Source organism: Columba livia, chromosome 2, assembly GCF_036013475.1.
Source record: "Columba livia isolate bColLiv1 breed racing homer chromosome 2, bColLiv1.pat.W.v2, whole genome shotgun sequence".
Taxonomy (NCBI): Eukaryota; Metazoa; Chordata; class Aves; order Columbiformes; family Columbidae; genus Columba; species Columba livia.
The window spans coordinates 1,874,111-1,894,662 of record NC_088603.1 but is presented as its reverse complement, the minus strand read 5'-3'; the positions used below and the strand labels follow the sequence as shown (position 1 = coordinate 1,894,662).

At 44.5% G+C, this 20,552-nt stretch overlaps 1 protein-coding gene across 4 annotated transcripts in view; it reads left to right on the top strand.

Moving 5' to 3' along the window:
• The window catches only part of PTH1R (parathyroid hormone 1 receptor), a 131,047-nt gene that overhangs the window by 75,809 nt on the left and 34,686 nt on the right, over positions 1–20,552 (top strand). For all 4 annotated transcript variants that reach the window (XM_065050222.1, XM_065050223.1, XM_005512122.4 and 1 more), the window contains 2 exons: positions 13,609–13,719; positions 16,387–16,505. In XM_065050222.1, coding sequence (XP_064906294.1) covers positions 13,609–13,719; positions 16,387–16,505 — 230 coding nt within the window. The remainder of the gene's footprint in view (positions 1–13,608; positions 13,720–16,386; positions 16,506–20,552) is intronic.

Here is a 20,552-nt window from a genome sequence, read left to right as displayed (position 1 = left end):
ACCTGAGCGTGTGGTGGGATTTCCATCTTCAGAGGTTTCTGAGACTTGGCTAGATAAAGCTATGACTGACCTGACCTTGTGCTGGTTTTGAAGGCAGAAGCTTGGACAAGAGACTCTCAGAGGTCCCTTCTAATAAGTATTTTTATGATTAGTCCTGCCCAGGGGATTTAGGCTCACAAGTCAGCAGCACTGAGGCTCCTTGGGGGGATTGTTTCTCCCCTCTAGACTTCAGGGCTCAGTGAATGAAGTTTGGTGAGGGCCTAACTACAGTGCAGAAAGCACAGAGCTCAACAAGGAGAGAAAGGGAGGTCTGGGTAGTTCATTTGTCTTACACTGGAAAAGGAGCTTTGCATGTTGTCTCTCTTTCTTTTCCTCTTTTCTTTTTAATTTATTTGCATGTTGTTTCCAGTTATCTTTCCCGTTCAAATCTGTGCTTGGTTTGTCATTCCGAAGATGGGAAAAGGCCAAGCCCACGAAGAGGTAGCAGTTTTGGGGAGGTCATAAGGAAAGCACATCCCACAGTCATCAAAGGATGAGATTCCTTCAGCATTTCTTAAACAGTTGTTTGTGGTAAGGAGAAAGGTCCACATTCAGCTCTTCTTGAAGGCATCTAAATCTATATTATTACTTCCCAGAAACAATGATTAATTGTTTAGCATATCAAAGGTAAAAAAGGAGATGATTGGAATCTCTTCCATTAGTTCTGCTTCACCATGTCTGAAAGTACCAAAAAGCCCTGGTGCAAGAGCTGGATATCAGCTGCCCAACCTCATGATCTGCTTGTAGAGCCAGTAGTATTCTGGGTCCATTATAGTAACCTTCATCACAGAGCAATTCTACCTCTGGGACACCCCTGCAGACAGCCTGGTGGTGTAGGATGTTTGGGAAAGGAGAAAGTTCACACTTAAAAGACTTGGCCTAAGTCAACGAGGAGTGGCTTTGGACCCATCTCTCCAGGGAAATGCTTAACCACAGAGGTTGTAGCAAAAGAGACCTTTGATTCCAGGGATGTTTTAGAGCTGCTTTGCACTGAAGACCTATGCAAGCTCTGCAACAAGTGAAGACCACTGTGCAGCCAGAGGTCTGGTTCTCACATCCCTGCTCTGGAGTTTTGTCCTGCACCCTTCAATGTTACAGCTTGTGGATGGAGTAAGAATAGGACCTTGAGAGATGCATCCATTGCAGTGGGAACACAGGGATGCTTCCCTCTCATGGCTCTCTGAGTGATGAGGATTAGGGGTGTGCACTTCTCCAGAGAGCCTCTGCTTCTCCAAGGAGCCTTCTGAGGACCTTCCTGCAAACCTGCTCTCACCAACGCTTTGAGTTCATACCTGGATTTGAACCAGACTGAATGAAGCACTGTTTTTCTGCCAGCTCAGAAGTAGTTGGGTGGAAAGTGCAAGGAGGCAGCAGTGTATTCAATAAGCATTTGGACAATGCCCTCAGACACATAGTGTGAATTTTGGGGTTGTCCTATGCAGGGAGTCAATGATCCTTGTGGGTCCTTCCAACTCAGGACATTCTATGAGTAATGTCTCTTCTTTCAGTCAAGGAGAAGGAGGAGCAATATGGGCTCCTAACTGTATGTCATGTCTCAAACTGGTCCTACAGGGTATCATCTCTATGGCAAAGGGAACCCATGACTTCAGCAAAAGCCTATATCCCTGATAACACATCTTGGCTAACAAGGGCCAAGCAGAACTCAGTTATGGTGACAAAGGTGCTAAGGACCTGTGTGTGTACATAGGGGTTTTCTTACCACCAAAAGTATGACTTCATTTGCTATTTCACATTCCCCTTGGCATGCAAGTATGGGCAAGGCCAACGGCACAACTGATTGACCTGAGAAAGAGCCTTTTTGTGGAGGTTTGCTTTTCAGCAGCCACCTAAACAAGAGGTCCATTACAAGGATGGGAGCAGTGCCAGGAAAGAAAGGTGTTGGTGTAAGCAGTACTGCATTGAACATTAGAATCATGGAATCATTTTGACTGGAAAAGAACCTCAAGATCATTGATTCCATCCATTAATCCAACACTGGCACTAAACCATGTCCGTAAGAACCTCATCTATGTGTCTTTTAAGCACCTCCAGAGATGGTGACTGAACTGCTTCATAGAATCACAGAACAGTTTGGGTTGGAAGGGACCTTCGAGGCTCATCTAGTCTAAACACCTGCCATGAGCAGGGACATCTTCAACTAGATCAGGTTGCTCAGAGCCCCGTCCAGCCTGGCCTGGGATGTCTCCAGGAATGGTTCATCTACCACCTCTCTGGGTACCTGGGCCAGACTCTCACCACCCTCAGCATCAAAAATTTCTTCCTCATGTCCAGCCTGAATCTCCCTCCTTTAGTTTAAACCCATCACCCCTTGTCCTTTCACAACAGGCCCTGCTCAAAAGTCTGTTCCAGTCTTTCTTATTGGCCCCTTTGAAGTATGGAAAGGCCACAATAAAGTCTCCCCAGAGCTTCTCTTCTCTGAGCTGAACACCCCAACTCTCTCAGCCTGTCCTCCCAGCAGAGCTGTTCCAGGCTCAGATCATTTCTGTGGCTTTTCTGGCCCCTCTCCAGCAGGTCCATGTGTGTCCTGTGCTCAGGGCTCCAGAGCAGGATGCTGAAAGTCTGAGGTTTTGAAAAAGCTGACTCATTCCATATTGCCTTCTCTCCTTGCTCCCATGCAACCACACTTCTTATTGAGGTGTGTAGGCATCCATATAGTGCTGTCAGATATCGTCCTGCCATCAGCCTAGACTCTATTCCCATTCATCAGAAGTTGTTAGATACCACCTACCAGAGACCTTCTCGGAGCCTGCCCCTGCATGGTTGTGATTGCAGCCCAGTGTTGTCATTTACTCCACTACATAATGGTCAGTAAGCTGCATTTTCAGAAGCAGTGAGGGAATTTGGAAGAGTTCAATTTTTTTTAATTATTTTTTTAGATAGAAAGAAATATCATGTAAGCTAGCGTGAAAGCTTGGTAGGGCTGCTGTCCTCATTTTTGGGAGCTGACGCACATGGATATTCAACGCCTCACCTCCCATCTCAAAGGAGAGTCTGTGGCAAAGCCAAGATTTGGATTCTCATCTCCTTACTCTTCAGCCAGGACACAAGCCACAAACCACATTTCCTTTTGTCCTGGAATTCAAGGTGAGGCTCCAAAGATTCAAATCCAGGTGGAAAGAAACTGATGAAAATCTTTGTACAAATCCCACTTGACTGAAGCTCAAAACTCTCGTCATTGCTCTCACTTTAAAGTCTCCAGTTTTGTTTTGAAATGAGGAAAACACATTTGAAATTTCCTGCAGTGAAATGGGTACCTGGGTTCTCGTCCTCTTTAGGCTGTTTCATAGCTGAGTGCGTTTCATGGACCAGTTATTTTCCTGGTATAAATGGGCAGGTTCCCATTCAGTCTAGTGAGGGAATGGATTTGTAACAAATTCATTGATTTATCCCACAGTTCAGCACTGCAACTTACTTTTTTTCCACTCTACTATTCATTCAACCAACATTTTAGAAAGTGAAAAATCTGAATTTCAGAGATGTCTATGGGTTTTAAGAGGTAGACTGGATCAGCACAGGACTTTGTTTTTGGGCTGATATCTGCTGTTCCATCCCTCACCTTGCAGCTACCCACTCCTAATGCATTTACTTCCTAATTGTAGGCTAGAAATGGCTACATGGATTAACACAAGTGAATAAGACACACTATGGGGGGGAAACTGTGAGCTCAGCACCACTGCTTGCCCCCAAGAGGGGAAATGATATTTTGAGGGGTGTAACACTGGGGGGTAACATTGTTGTCCCAACCATCCTGCACCTTCACAAGCTTGGCCAACACTGGATTAATCTTTGTGCCGAAGCGCTGACCTTAATGTAGCTCCAGCTACCAAAAATGGCCACAAAAAAAACAGCAAAGTAGCCCTAAAACTTGAACTGGATGTTGTGGAATGTGGAAAGAGCTGACAGGGGTATGGAGAGTAGTGATGTCCACCCATCTGGCAGAGACTGGTAGGAGATGTTCATTGGAAGGAGACTTCCAGAGGCTGGAAGGGATGTTCACTGTCTGTCTTGATTTTATCTTTCTTCTGATTCCTGGCCCATGCCCTGAAAGACTAGGCAATTAGCTGTCAAGTGGAATATTTAGGTATGATATGTTGTGATGGTTCAGCAATATCTTGCTCAGTTGAAATAAACCAGATGACATTTAATTACATATGTGTCAAAACCACATTTCAAGAGTTGAATTAGGGTCTAAGGAACAGCCGGGTGAACAACAGACGTGGCAAGTGTTTCTGAAGAGTGGGAACATAGAACGTCTTGAGTTGGAAGGGACCCACAAGGAAGATCAAGTCCAACTCTTGTCCCTGTATATGACAACCCCACAGTTCACAACAGGGCTGATAGTCCAAAACAAAGTCCTAGCAAAAAAAAAGTAAAGATTTGATAAAATTCTAAACTTCCTTCAGCAATAACAAACAACTGTTCATATGTAAAAACTTCAAGTTCCTTTTTTTTACCCTTAAAATGTTAACTTTTATTTTTATGCTAGTTAGTGGATGGTTAGTCTCCTCCTGTCTTCCTAGGACAGATCATGTAGATAGTGCCATCTTGACCTGGCCACTTCCCAGACTGATCTCTGAGCCTGAGGACCTTCCATGGACTCTGGTCCACAGGTTGTTGTGGGTGCAGCTCCACATAGACCTGGAAACAGGACAGAGCCAGTCCAGCATGCCTCCACACAGCCCTGTCTCAGGATATATACCTCATCGCCTACTTCTGGCCTGTGGCACTGAGGGACAGAGACCCAAAAAAATAAAACAAAACCAAAAGCAACAACAACAACAACAACAAAAAATGCCTGTCCCCACAGGCATTTGGCTTCCTTTCTTCTTTTCTCTCTTTTTTTCCTCCCCCTTTTTTCTTTAAATTTAGTCTCTAGATGAAAGCCTTTTGAAAAGAACAGGAAACCCTAAAATTTCTCTTCTACGTACATAAATATTACATTTCAGCCATGGTGGGCAGCCTGATGCCACCCCAAAGTTAAACCTGGAAGATGATGAAGTGAAATTCTCAGCCATAAGCCATCAGACCTGATTTTTTTTTTTTTTCCTCATGAATTAAAAGCCTGTCTTTCCCTGGTTTGGAAAAGGAGATGGGACATTTTGTGGAGGAAGAAAGTTTTTTTTATACAAACCTGTTATTAGCAAAAGCCATCGGCAATCCTTTCTCAGAGTCCTAGGTGTTGCAGCTTGTCTCAAAATGGCTTGTTTTTTTAATAAACAAACGTATTTGCTGGGGAAAGCGGTTATTTTTAGTTGAGAAGCTGTGTGTATTTACGCAAGGTGTGTGGGTAGCCCATGTGAGTTTATGGCTCCATTGTCCCTAAAGGACCTATACCCAAGCCCAGACTCTCTCTGAGCTTGCAGAAGCCCAGGATCTGCTCCTGGTTTTCTCTCCAGAAGCTCAAGCACCATCCCCTGATCATCCAGCCTGCCATGGCATCCTCAGAGGTCGTGAAGTACCCTCAGGTGCCCTAAAAGTTGAGACAAAGGCATCCAGGGCACTCAGGATTTGCCCAAAACACTCCAGACCTCTATAAACCCCACACCTCCTTCTGCTCTTTCCACCTTCTCCATGTTTTTATTTGCAGTCCTGGTGGCCCAACAATGCAGGGCCAGAGCACTGGCCCAAACACTGTTTTGCAAACAACTAAACCATCCCTTGTTAGCAGGCTCCCTGCACAGTTTTTACCTGGGACAGATGTCACTGCACCAGTGAACACCATCTGGGGGCCAACATGGACCAGGAGACCTTCAAGATGGTAGCACAGGCAAGATTATTCTTCTGGGATGTGCGTGAGGAGGAGTTTAGACTTGTGGATATGAGCCCTGATGGGCTTGGAGGGCCTGAAAATGAGTTATAGTCTGATGCATTGACTACTACAGACGTAATCAATGAGTCTTGGTCAAGTCTGGGTTTTCTTGTTGCATCTGTGGTTCTGGGATGGGCCAAAAGAGAAGTGAAACCCTACAAAGAAATGTCATCACCCACCCAACCCATCTACAGCAGCTACCATTGGAGTCAGCAGACTGTGATGATCAGCAAGGGCTTGCAGCTTTTCACTTGCCAGTCATGCCTGAGTCAGAACTAGCAAGAGATAGAAAACACCAACAGCTGGCCTCTACCTGCCAAGGTTTATGGGCCAAGGGCTTCCAATCCCATTGAGAAATGTCTGCTGAGCAGCTTTGTAGGTCTTGAAATGCACAGGAGGAATAGGTCTCAGGAGTTGTGATAGGCCTAAATGGTCCATGCATTAGATGTGTAAAGTAACATGGAGGAATGGTGAAAAAAAAAATACACAGGCCAGCTAAACTGCAATACCCATTAGAGAATCAGAGTATGGTTGGGGTTGGAAGGGACCTCTGGAGATCACCCAGTCCAACCTCTGCTAACGCATGGTCACCAGAGCAGATCACACAGGATCACGTCCAGGAGGGTTTGAAGGTCTCAGAGAAGAAGACTCCACAACCTTTCTGGGCAGCCTAGTCCAGAGCTCTGGCACCTCCCAGCAAAGAAGTTTCTCCTCATATTCATGTGGAACCTCCTCAGTTTCATTCTGTGCATGTTGCCCCTCACCCTGTCATTGAGCACTACTGAACAGAGTCTGGTCCATCCTCTTGACTAACACTGTCCCCTCTCAGATTTCCTACAGACATACCCACCTATAGATATAGATATATGCAAACATTCAAACACACATGGTCTGACAACCAGATTTGAAATGCATCTGCAGCACCAAACACCCCCATCCAGAGGCAGTGGCCCTCAAGCTTCCTTTCTCCCCATCCTGTCCCAAAATGCTGGGTCATTTTCTTTTGGTTACTCCTCCCTGCCTGTTTCCAATCCACCAAATGTCCTTCCCGTAATAGAGTGACCACAATTGCACACCATATTCCAAATGTGGTCTCCCTAGTGCCTTGCATGGTGCCAGAATAAGTCAGGCTGATTTATATTCCATACCCCTAGATAAACACCTTGAGACCGTGTTTGCATTTATCCAGCTGCCAAGCAGCCTCACAGATGGTTTTAATGTGTTCTCCGCATGCGTGTACTGCTTGCACAGAAATCGGAATTGAAAGTGAGGGGAAGGAAAGGAGGGAGGAGGCAAGGCAAAAGTAACGGGCAGGAGAGAATAAACCTCATTTCCCCCTGGGGATACAGTCTGAGCAGTGAGCAGGCGTGGTCTAAATATGCTTCTCGTTTCTCCTCCACCAAAGCGAAGTGCAGCAGGCTGAGATTTCTCACTAGGCTCAGCCAGGCAAGCAGAAACCAAGAAAGAGCAAAATGGGAGATGCATGTGGTGCAGCTCTCTCACAAAGCACCCTGTGACTGGCCTTTCTGCCTTCAAAAGACAAGTCACTAGCAGTGACATCAAACTTGGTCTCTTCTCACAAGTAACAAGTGATAGGACAAAAGGAAATGGCCTCAGGTTGTGCCAGGGGAGACTGAAGTTGGATCTTGGGAACAATTTCTTCCCCAAAGGGCTGTGGGGCATTGGAACAGGCTGCCCAGGGCAGTGGTGGGATCACCATCCCTGGAGGGGTTGAACAGATGCAGAGATGAGGTTCTTAGGGACATGATTTAGTCCCAATGTCGTGTTAATGGTTGGATTTGATGATCTTGAGGGTCTCTTCCAACAAAAGTGATTCAATGATTCTTGCTCCATCCTGAATATACCATTATTGGCTTGTGATAATGACTACACCTTCCATGTGCTGAGATTTCTACCTTCAAGGTCTAAGGAGAGCTGCAAGGCACATCTGTTCTAAAACTACAGTAATCTGTGCTACTACAACTACTCTGTAGTACGGTACTACTGTAAGGGAGTATTCATGAAAAATCCAAGCAACGGTGAGATGAACGGGGACACTATAATAGTAACCTTCAGACACCTCAGGCACAGAGGGACATGCCCTGCCTATGCAATTTCACAGTCTAAGCCTTAGAAGATGGGCAAAGATAGTTTGTGATAAAATGGTATGCAGATGCACAGAAATAAACTAGATTTTCTGACTTGAAGGCTCACACCTGCCCTGCTGTGGTTTAGTTTGTCTTGAGGAAGTGATGAGCTCTCCTGTTGGATTAAGGAGGCCAAGCCTTTCGTTCTTCTCCAGAGCCACTCTCCCATTTGCCAAACCTTCCCTGTTGCTGGAAGATTTTTTCCTCTTGTTCCTTTTCAGCAAACGAACTCATGAGTTTTTCCCCAGAGAGGTTATTTTCTTTGACCAGGAGAAAGGACGTCTCAAAACCTGTGAAGCCTCTTATAGCAAACTACCATGGGATGAAGAAGCAAAATAATTCTCAGAAGACAATGCTCTAATTCCTGCCTCAACAGTTGACTTCTACCAATCTCACCTGCCCGTGTTAGGTTTGTAGTCAGGGATTATGGCGGTCACTGATCCTCAGTTTCTCCACAAGTATGATCACTCTGTCCCCCTGAACTCATATCAAACTATGGAAACATAAAGTGAAAGAATGGGATGAAGCATCTGCAAAGACGATGAAGGAAAATGTCTTGCCCCATGTCCAGTTACTCATGCTGTCCTGTAGGACTAATTTCTTCAGCACTGAAATAGGAAGATGGAGAGGAGATTAAAGGGGTTTCTTTGTGCCGTAACAGTTCATGATAATGATGACAGATTCATTTGTATCTTTTGATGAGAGATTTCAGCCGCTTTCTGAAGATAGAGTCCCACCAGATACTTATATAGATTTAATGGACCAATTCCACGGGTGAAAACACAGAGTCACAGAAAGATTTCAGGTGCAGTGAGAGGCAGCAAATATTACCTTTCTTTTTTTTTTTCAATTTTCTGGGGCAGCTGTTGCCTCCCCAAATAGTCCTCATGATAAAACGTCAGTCCAGAGGTGTCCCAACACGGTTTTGCACTGTGTTTCTTGCACAGTTTTCAGCCTTTTGCTTTTTGGGAGGATTATGGGAATCAAAGTACCCCAAAAGCAGCAATAGCCTATTTTATTATCCAGAAAGCATCAGTTTTCTTCTTAATGAATCCATTGCAAGTGTACATGTTTACACCATGGAGAGGGCATATACCCACCAGATACTTTTTCCAGATTAATATTTTCTGGACGTATATTGTATTACTATACTAAACTAAACTGTTTACATGTGTAGGCTGACTTCTGCAAGTTGTTCTGAAGATCATAGACAAGTGGAAGGTTTTTCTCTCAGTATTTCAGAGCCTGACATTCAGATGAATTTTTTTCTCCCCAATGTTGTTTCTCCACAGCATTCGTTTTAAAGTTTACCCAAATTTATTTATTTTGTAAAAAGAATTGGTCTTAAGTTAGACCACTCCGAGAGCTAAATGAAAACTTTATTTACTTTCTTGTCTGCAAAAAAACCTCAGAGACAATAACATTTTGTCCCAATCCAAATTTTGTGGGGTGTTTTTTTTCTTCCCTTTTTCTTTTGATCCTTCCAGAGAACTGAAAAATAAACAAACTGTTTTTCACAGTGTAACTTATCCTGCAACGTACAGAGCCAAAGGGAAGGGCTTTTCCAGTTTTCATGAATAGGAAATATAGTATTATTCTTCCTCTAATGTGACTGGAAGGAGACAACAGGCAATAATTTTTTCCCCTCCTTTTTATCACATTGATGCTGAGGAATTTTAGCTCCTTTACTCCCACTTGCAGCTAATGCTTTAGAAGATAGGCAGTGATTAGTCTGGTCCTATTCATCAGCACTAAATTAAAGATAAGTAATCAGCTGTTAAATGATGAGCTCTTCTGTTGTTTTTCACATCCTAAAATACCAGAAAACTGAATTGATCCCTGTCAGCTCAGACCCTGGAGGGCACTGTACCAGCCAAAGGTCTTTAAAGCAATCCTGGATTCTTATTTAATCTTGTGAAAGCACATTCATTACAAAGGATAAATCACTGTTTGGTTGAAAGATCGCTAAGGCACTAGCTTTGATATTAATGAAACATGCTGAGATCTTGGCTGTGCTTATCATTACTTTTCTAGTGGAGCTCTTCTGCAGATAAGAGCAGGCTGTTCGGTTTTATTTTCATTCCCATGTAATTCCTCTCTCTCACACGCTTTGTACACTGTTGATAAAATCCTTCAGGGGCTGCCATCAGTATGGAAAGCAGATGCTGCTCCAAACACAGAGATGGAGCAGATCCACCACTTTTCTCTTCAATTATGCCACTGAAGCTGTATTTTAACTGACGGGTGCAACTAATACAGCACAATGCAAAGGCGTATCACAGTATCACAGTATGTTTGGGATTGGAAGGGACCTCAAAAGATCATCCAGTCCAATCCCCCCATGGAGCAGGAACGCCTAGGTGAGGTCGCACAGGAACATGTCCAGGCGGGTTTTGAATGTCTCCAGTGAAGGAGACTCCACAACCTCCCTGGGCAGCCTGTTCCAGTGCTCAGTCACCCTCACTGAGAAGTTTTTTCTCAAATGTAAGTGGAACCTCTTGTGTTCCAGCTTGATCCCATTACCCCTTGTCCTATCATTGTTTGCCACCGAGAAGAGCCTGGCTCCATCCTCGTGGCACTCACCCTTTATATATTTATAAACATTAATGAGGTCCCCCCTTAGTCTCCTCTTCTCCAAACTAAAGAGCCCCAGCTCCCTCAGCCTTTCTTCATAAGGGAGATGCTCCACTCCCTTAATCATCTTTGTTGCCCTACGCTGGACCCTCTCCAGCAGTTCCCTGTCCTTCTTGAATTGAGGGGCCCAGAACTGGACACAGTATTCCAGATGGGGTCTCACCAGGGCAGAGTAGAGGGGAAGGAGGACCTCTCTCGATCTACTAACCACCCCCCTTGTAATACACCCCAGGATGCCATTGGCCTTCCTGGCCACAAGGACCCAGTGCTGGCTCATGGTCATCCTGTTGCCCACCAGGACCCCCAGGTCCCTTTCCCCTACACTGCTCTCTAATGTGTAATTTCCCAACCTATACTGGAACCTGGGGTTGTTCCTGCCCAGATGCAGGACTCTACACTTTGCCTTGTTAAATTTCATTAGGTTATTCCCCGCCCAACTCTCCAGCCTGTCCAGGTCTCTGGATGGCAGCACAGCCTTCTGGCATGTCAGCCACTCCTCCCAGCTTAGTGTCATCAGCAAACTTGCTGATAGTACACCCTATTCCCTTGTCCAAATCATTAATGAATATATTGAATAATATATGTAAGCAACAGGTTAAATTTGGGTGCATAGTCCTTCTCAAACTCCTCAGGGATTGGAAATGAAGCCCATGTTGAACATCCACATCTGAATGTGGTCCCTTGTGGGACTGGGAGCTAATGGATCAAAAGCTGCAGAAATGGGTGGCTGAGAAGCTGGAATGATGTAAGAGGTGGGGAAACAGGGTTTGACTTCCTTCTTTTTAAATAGTGTTGAAAATAAGGTCAATTGCCACAGCTTTCAAGAAACTAGGGTGACTGGTCAGCCCTTCTAAATATGGCCAAGTTCTGGCTTTGTCCCTTGCAGGCTGAACAGACAATGAGGTAGATGAGGCAGCCGGGAGGGTGGGCAACCCATCTCCCAGGAATTTCTGGCTCCAGTGCTGGTGTCTCATCTGCTTCAGAAGCTGGTGGCAAACCCAGAGCTTCTTCATGACCCTCTTAGCCTACATGGTCATGTAGGTCATGGCACTGGAGCCCTTGAATTGGCTGGTGCCTCCATTTGTTAAGAGAGAAGTGAACCTTCTCATAATTATGGGCCAACAGAAGACATGCTTAATCACTTCTCAAGTTCTGGAGAACTGCAAAATGACAATTAAAGAACTTTAAATGTGTAATTATTCACCTGCCAATTAAAAAAGAATGGGTGTGCAAAAAAAGGTAGACATAACATTTGGGAAAGGACTTTTCTCTTGGTTTGTATCTTTGTTTTACCTTGCACTAAGCACATAAATCATAGATATGTGTGAACAAATGAACATACATAGAGAAAAGAGGGAGACCTGTGTATGGGGGAAGGCAGGACTTTTGTTTCAGGGCTATTTTAGCTCTCTTCAATGAACAAAAAGGGACAACAAGGATGATTTAAAGAAAAATCCTGTAACAACCATCCCACCACTCCCTTCTCAAAGTTTAGGAAGTAACAATGAGACACACGAAGTGGTACAACACTAAGGGATAAACCATTCCTGGGATGTTCGTATTTCTAAGGGGTTCATGTGACTTCTCCACCTGCCCGTTCTCTTCCTGCTCCTTTTCTGAAAATCTGTGACCGAGCAAAGGGCAGAAATCCAAAATAGTGAGTAAGCAGGGGGAAAAGCTGGGAAAACTCAACCATTGCACATGTGCTTGGCAGCAGGCGACCGGTCAATCAGGTGACGGTGTGTGTGCTGCCAGCCAATTAGCATGGGCACGGCTCCAAATCAATCAGTGCATGACCTGCATCTTGCCCTGTGATGACAGCACAGGGAAACAGGAGGAGAGGGAAGCCGGGACTCGTGAATACATAGACAAAAAGAATGTTAGATGGGAAAGAATGCAAATCTTTAGGAAACAGAAATTACATCATTTCACTCCTTAATAAAATATTATCTACGGTTGGAAACATTGCCACAGACACCTCTCTGCAGATTCTTGCTAGTCTTAGTATTACTTAAAACACACACAAATTCAGGAACACAAGCACATCTGAGAAAGCAGCAAAGCATTGCAACATAACCTAGCACTGGCTGATATTAATAGTGAGTTAAAATTATAGTTCAATTTGGATTAATGGTCTGTAAGCATTAAATCATAACAAATCTACTCCGTGGGCATGAATAATTTTCAGGGAAGGATGAACTGGTAGCTTTGAACCTCACAATCACGTAGCCACAGCATAATGTAGGTCCTTAGTAAACCAGGCTCAAACCTCCACTGCCATATCAAGACTATACAAAGCCAAGATCCTTTGGGGATCTTCACATTGCTTGGCAGCCTACAGAGTCCTGAATGCTCAAGTCCTCTTGTTCTCCACTTTGCTCTGCCACCCCATTTATATTTCTTCCATCCCACAAAGGAAACCAACTTTCCAGATCATAGAATCAAAGAATGTCCTAAGCTGGAAGGGACCCAAAAGCATCATCGAGTCCAACTCCTGTTCCTGCACAGGACACCCCACAGTTCACACCGTGTGTCTGAGGATGTTGTCCAGTCTCTTCTTGAACACTGTCAGGTTGGGGCCGTGACACCTCCCTGGGGAGCCTGTTCAGTGTCCAGCACCTCTGGGTGAAGAACCTTTTCCTCATGTCCAACTGACCCTCCCCTGGCACATCTTCCTGCCATTCCTTGGGTCCTAATGCATTGATCCCTCTCAGAGAGTGCTCAGTTATTATCCCATGTCTGACCACACCTTCCTGAATGAACCAGGGAGAAGCTGCTCCTTCTGGAACTAAACACTGAGAAGAAAATTGCAATGATGCCTAGGAGAAACTTTCTCAATTTGTGTGACAGTAGTGTTGGCTTTTTCATGGAAAACCCTCTCCAAACAGCGGGACAGAGGCATTAGTGTGACCTCTGCAGGTCAACTGACTCTTTTTTATCCTTGTGTCTCTTCCACAGATGGCTTTTGCCTTCCTGAGTGGGATGGTATTGTCTGCTGGCCTGAAGGTGTGCCAGGCAAAGTGGTGGCAGTGCCATGTCCCGAGTACATCTATGACTTTCATCACAAAGGTAGGTGTTGCACTCAGTGTCAGCAGAGCCTGGTAAACTGCAGCACAGGGAGACCTAGGAGTCAGAAAATAAGAAATCCTCTTTAGCATCCTTTTTTTTAATCACATGGTGACTCCCATTCAAGCAGCAGCAAAGCCGGGCAAAAGGAAGTAAAGAAACCTTTTTTGTTGTTTTTTAATGTATACTGAGAGAGAAGAAAAGCACTGTTTTAATCTAAACAAGGACAGATTTCCCACCTGCTCCACTCAGACTGTAATCACAGAAGGACAGAATGGTTGGGGTTGGGGTTGGAAGGGACCTCTAGAGATCACCTAGTCCAACCCGCTTGCTAATGCAGGGTCACCAGAGCAGATCACACCGGTCGGTCCAGGCAGGTTTGAATGTCTCACAGAAGGAAACTCCACACGCACTCTGGGCAGCCTGGGCCAGGCTCTGGTACCTCCCAGCAAAGAAGTTTCTCCTCATGTTCAGATGGAACCTCCTGTGTTTCAGTCTGTGCCCGTTGCTCCTCATCCTCTTGCTGGGCACCACTGAAAAGAATCTAGTCTCATCTTCTGGGCACCCACCCTGGAGATACAAGAGGGCATTATAAGCACCAATTACATACCTACAACTGGGTAGTCTTGCAGGGTTACAAACCTGTATTTTTTGATGCCACAAACTTTGAGTAGCAACAGAAACCCACAAGGATATTCTTCCAATTTACAGTATCACAGTATCACAGTATGTTTGGGGTTGGAAGGGACCTCAAAAGATCATCTAGTCCAATCCCCCTGCTGGAGCAGGAACGCCTAGGTGAGGTCGCACAGGAACATGTTCAAGTGGGTTTTGAATGTCTGCAGAGAAGGAGACACCACAGCCTCCCTGGGCAGCCTGGTCCAGTGTTCTGTCACCTTCATTGAGAAGAAATATTTTCTCAAATTTGAGTGGAACCTCTTGTGTTCCAGCTTGATCCCATTACCCCTTGTCCTATCATTGTTGGCCACCGAGAAGAGCCTGGCTCCATCCTCATGGCACTCACCCTTTATATATTTATAAACATTAATAAGGTTACCCCTCAGTCTCCTCTTCTCCAAACTAAAGAGCCCCAGCTCCCTCAGCCTTTCTTCATAAGGGAGGTGCTCCACTCCCTTGATCATCTTTGTTGCCCTACGCTGGACCCTCTCCAGCAGTTCCCTGTCCTGCTGGAACTGAGGGGCCCAGAACTGGGCCCCAGAATTTATATTCTTCACTTCATCAGTTTGTTAATTCTAGTCCCTGATCTCTGCCCAGACCCCTGTGGTGGGCATCTGAGACCAGCGCTGGTAACCAGAAAGTGTGAATTCCTCCCTATCTCACTTTCCCTCAGGCAGCGCATTTCTTGGCTTGGTCCTGGTGCCGCAAAGTCTGTGCATGTTTTTAGAAGCAATTGAAGTACACACACTCCTCAGTATATTTTTGAATCTAAAACATTCACTTTTCTTAGTCAAATCTGTGCACCCAAAGACTAAAAAAATTATAGAAATAAGACTAGATGTTCCCAGCAGAGCACTCACGTGGTTTTCAGAAAACAAGCACCCTGGCTGCACATTCTGCCTTTTCTATAAGGGACTGTGAGCTGACATATCTTAACCTTCGGCTGATAACAGTATCATAGAATCACAGAATAGTTTGAGTTGGAAGGTACCTTCAAAGCTCATCCAGTGTCCCCCCTGCCATGACAGGGACATCTTCACCAGCTCAGGTTGCTCAGAGCCCCGTCCAGCCTGGCCTGGGATGTCTCCAGGGATGGTTCATCCACCACCTCTCTGGGTACATGGGCCAGGCTCTCACCATCCTCATTATAAAAACTTTCTTCCTCATGTCTAGCCTGAATCTCCCTTCCTTTCATTTAAAACCATCACCCTTTGTCCTATCGCAACAGGCCTTGCTATTGATGAGCCCTTACAGAGAACCCTGCATATGCACTTCTCATTAGAGGCTAGTAGGAACAAGTAATTCATCCTTTTTTCTCTATAACCCAACATGGCATGGATTCCCCACCTTGCTGATATCCACTGGTCAAGTCAGCCAGGGTGAGAGTCAGATTAAGACCCTTAGATGCAGAGGTCTCTCTAAGCTCTTCCTTCTGGAGTCACTTCTGGAACAGAAACATTTGCTGACTGACTTCATCCCCATTAACTGTAATGAGACTTTTACACGGAACCCATGCAGTGATTCCCAACACGCAGACATTTAAATACATATTTTTTCATCTGCCAGCTGAATCTTGAGCTGAAACCTTGCCTGCTCTTCTTTCTCCATCATCATGAGGAAGGTATCCAGAGAAAAATGTACCTTGAGATGCACTGAATTTGTAAACGAAGAGCAGGACAATACAGATCACTGTTTAATTTCTTAGGGAGAACTGCAGCTCTGAGGATGATTCTGTAATTCAGGAATTTTCAAAGCTTCTCACCGTGTTTTGTAGACCAAATATCCTAAGCTAAGTGCAACTTGTTATTAGCTCCCTGGTGTTTCTGTTAGAAAACTGGTAACGTTCCTAAGAACATAGACATTGTGTTCTTGCAGCTGAACTTCAAAGCAGGCAAGAGGCATCAGGGCTGATGGGATCCACCCTTGGAAGAAGTTTCCCCTGTTCTACCAGGTCTAGTTCCGTTTACTCTGTCTCTTGTTTCTCTCCCACAGGCCACGCTTATCGCCGGTGTGACCTGAATGGGAGCTGGGAGCTGGTCCCGGGCAACAACCGCACCTGGGCAAACTACAGTGAATGTACCAAGTTCCTCACCAACGAGACGAGGGAAAGGGTAGGAATCTGTATTTGTGTATGGAATGTGAAGTCTTGGCCTCATTCAAGCTAATGTAAGGAGCACTGTCTCATTTAGAACCTTTGATGAGCTCTAGTTTGCTGCCTCCTCTTGGAAACAATTTCTGAGCTTGCCAAAGCCACATCTTTGTTTTGATGGGACTTGTTTGAATTTGAAATTCTCCTCAAAGCCAGAAAGGGCTGCAGCTGCCATGATCCCATTAGTAAAGAGATCTTGGGGAAACCTAAAGCAGGCTCAGGGGCACTAAGAAGTGGTTGGAGGTTGTTCCTTGATGTTGAGACTCCACCTTCTCCATCAGGCAATCATTTTCCCACCAGGTTGTTACTAATTATTCCAGTGCTTATGTGTGTATCTGTGCTAGGGAATGTACAAACACAGCTAAAAGACATGTCCATCGAACCAGTAGAAACCCTGCTTAGGCAGTTTTTTAACAGAGAACCTCTTGTTTGAAAGGTGTAAATTAAGGATCAGATGTTTTTTTTAGTGGTGTGTTCATTGTAAATGGGTGGGGACAAAGTCCTTTGCTGAAGCAAATTAAGATGTAAGAATCGATATTGAACTGATGCTGGTGTAGTTACAATTTTGAAACAAGCACACCATAGTAAAGGAATTCATAGCACATTGAGAGAGTTTGTTAAGGTCCCTGGGGGAAAAAAAAGAAACTGAAAAAAAAAAAAGGTTTTGGCGTTTTGGTCTATACATCTGGTCTATGGACCTTATTTTTACTCAAATTCAGGTGATTGGCAAAACAGTAGTTGGCAGAAATTTCCTGCCTCTGTCTGGGTGTTAGCCCAGCTGGGGCTCTGTAGTGCTTCTGAATGTCTCCCAGACTACAGTTCTGTTAACTTGATAGCAAAGCTGTCAACAGAGTCACCTGAAAGGATGTGACCTTGTTTTTCAGAGAAAGACATATCCATCCATACACCGTTGCTTCTCTATTTCTACAATTTGCAAAGAATTGAGCAGAAACCTCTGCTTTCTCGGTGGTACTTGGAAGAGTCCTCCTTGGATATAGGCTATGGCATTAGGGACCGATCATTTGCAGCAAGGGTTATTTTCAGACAGTTGGAGATAAAGATCTAACCGCAAGCTGCAAGGCTTGAAGATGATACACAATCCCTTTGGGAGAATGAACTTAATTTTAAATCCAACTGCAGCATAGGGTGGGGGATTTTTGTGTTACTTTTTTTCCTCAACAGTGAAGCAACATATGAATGAAGTTGTTTAGTGAGAAAAGAGGTTCTTTGGGCACCTGCATGCATTACATCATGCAGTTGAGGAACAGACAAGGTTGTATACACCAGGTACTGCTCCAGCTACACAATAGCAAAATGTGTTGTCTCCGTGCTGGATGATGCCACTTTTGGAAGAAGTTTGGTGAGACTCACCTTTTCCCATTCCATAGAGTGGAAAGAAGTATTTTAGCCCCAGAGGTTTCTGGGAAATTTCTGGAGTAGGTGTTGGAGTCATTGAGTATCTTGCACACACTGAGAGCTTTACTAAACTGCACGAAGTCATTGTCTCCTGTATCCCACCTCTCTCAACCATGTCCTGTGGTGGAAGTCATCTGCTGTAGACCTCTCCATCTGAACAAGTCTTCTAGATTTCCCTTAAAGAAAAGAGGCCCTTTCTTTTAAACCTTCCATGCTGGCACCTCGGATTTGATCAAGGTAGACCAGCAAGGGAAGGGTACAAAGAAGAAGAGAGTTTTCCATTTGTTACCGCCACAAGGAAGAAATATAGACTTTCCAACCCCAGGCACCCGAGGCTAGAAAAAAGGCTGGAAGCAAAGCCTGTTGTCCTGGATTTCATGGATCTGTCTTTGTCTTTGTCCCCTGAATACAAAAGTGGTCACTGCACAGACAGGTGATGTGGACTGTCCTTCCTAATGGACATTAGATGAGGTATCATAATGATCAACTTCTGCTCTTACTTGGAAAATTATTGCCTCTCTTCACAAGGTTTTTTTAATAAAACATCCCAAAATTATCACCCTCATTATTCTGTACACAAGGCTCAGTAGTCATTTGCCACAAGTTTTCTGGTCTAGCTACACAGAGATGAATTTAATTACATTTAATGGTAAGACAAATTAACCTATCATCATTGCTCAGATTAAATGGCAACATGGCATTGCTTAAGTGATGCCTGCCTGGTGCAAAGAACATTAGAAAAATTGGTAGCTTCCCTCAGCTTTGGAATTGTATCTCGATTAACAAATGCTTTTTAGCTGCATCTATTACTCACTATTATTATTTTTATTACCTTGTATTTGCAAGAAGTTGCTTTCTTCTGTCGAGCCTTGCACTCACCTCATAGTGATGTTTCATGTTGTCTTGTAGTTGCCTTTTCTTACCATAGGGGCGGCTGCCTTATAGTGACAAGTGAAGCAAAAACATCTACTGCAGGTCTCCTGAGCCTTCTGGTATGAAATATATGAGCCTTCTGTGGAAATATAAAAAAATGAGTGACTTTTTTTTTCTCAGTTGGATGATGACTTTCAGAGAGCAAGGAAAGCCTCTTGTCTTTCACACCCAAGCATGGCTCTGGTATTAATAAACCTTCCTTTGATTTTTTTTTTCTTAAAGTAAATATGTCAAGAGATGTCAGAATCAGGGAATTTGGCAAGATAGACGAGTCATGTTTAGAGAGAGATTGTTTTGTGTTATTATTTCCCTCCCTGGGGAACAGCATCTTTGCGTCACCAGTAACAGCTGCATTTAACCAACATTTTGAAAGGAGATTGTGGGCTGACTCCGAGCAGGACAGCATCCGAGCAGATGTAACCAGAGGAACTTTTAAGCAACCATGCACTAGAAAGCATTAGGAAAAAAAAAGTCTGTCTGCGACTATATATGTATATGTCTGCATTGCTATCTCTAGAAATAGGCCTATATCTATAGATAGCTATATATACAGATAAACACACCTAAATAAATACCCACGTCCATGAGCGCACACACACATATATGTCCACATATGTTTGTTTAGGTGTGTGCTCTTCTCATTTTAGCCACTGTGGGATAATTATAAGATTGACCAAAGCAGCAAACAGAAGGCCCCAGAGAAAGTTTGTGTCTTTTGCTACCTTTTCCTGAACCACATAAATCGGATTATTCCACACAGAGCAGCACGGAAACCGCTTTCTGAAATTAGAAAAGTATGCTAAAGCCATCAGAGCCAGGAGAATTAACAGCTCGTAACTGCTCAGTGAGCAATTGCACTTGGGCTGTTTTCTAAGGGAAAATTAGTGTTTCTGAAGGATGCTGGATTGACAGCCCTGAAGATTGATGTCCCCTCTTTAGCCAGGAGAGCAGGTAGGCTGCAGTTAGCTGTTGAAGTGTGTTTCCCCAAATACCTTGCAGAGAGCGTTAATCTTACCATGAACAACTGTGTCTCAGACATGGTCTGTAGAAGACAATTATTTAGCAAGGGGTAGGAAAGAGTTTCGTGGGAAGGTATCTTGGTGGCACATCATGGGAAGATAAGACAGTTGTCCTTGTGCCTTTGGGGCAGTGCTGAAAGCCACCACTATGCCACGAGCTGCTTCCCTGGACTCTCATATTCTGCTTTTAAGAAAACCCATCACCGGTGCGGCAGAGATGGTGGAAAATCTTGTTCTCCCACTCCATCCCCAAGAGATGTGCATGGGCACCCCCTATCCCAATTGTACCCTGGCTCTTCACAAAGTATACCTGCCCCTGAACAGATAAGCCAAGAGATCTGTGGGGAGTCACCATCCCTGGAGCTGTTTAAAAGATGCACAGATGAGGTTCTTAGAGACACGGTTTGATGCCAGGGTTGGGTTAATGGTTGGACTCGATGATCTTGAGGGTCTTTTCCAACAAAAATGATTCTGTGATTTTATGATCCCGCCCCAGCATCCTTACCAGGCTGCTTAGTTTATTTTTCACCTAGTATATAGAGACAGTTGGACAAGGGAGGGAAAGTAAAGGGAATGGATTTTCTGGTGTTCACTCTTTGAGGAAGGTGATGTGGATAAACACCAGCTGTTTGTCTGTCTGC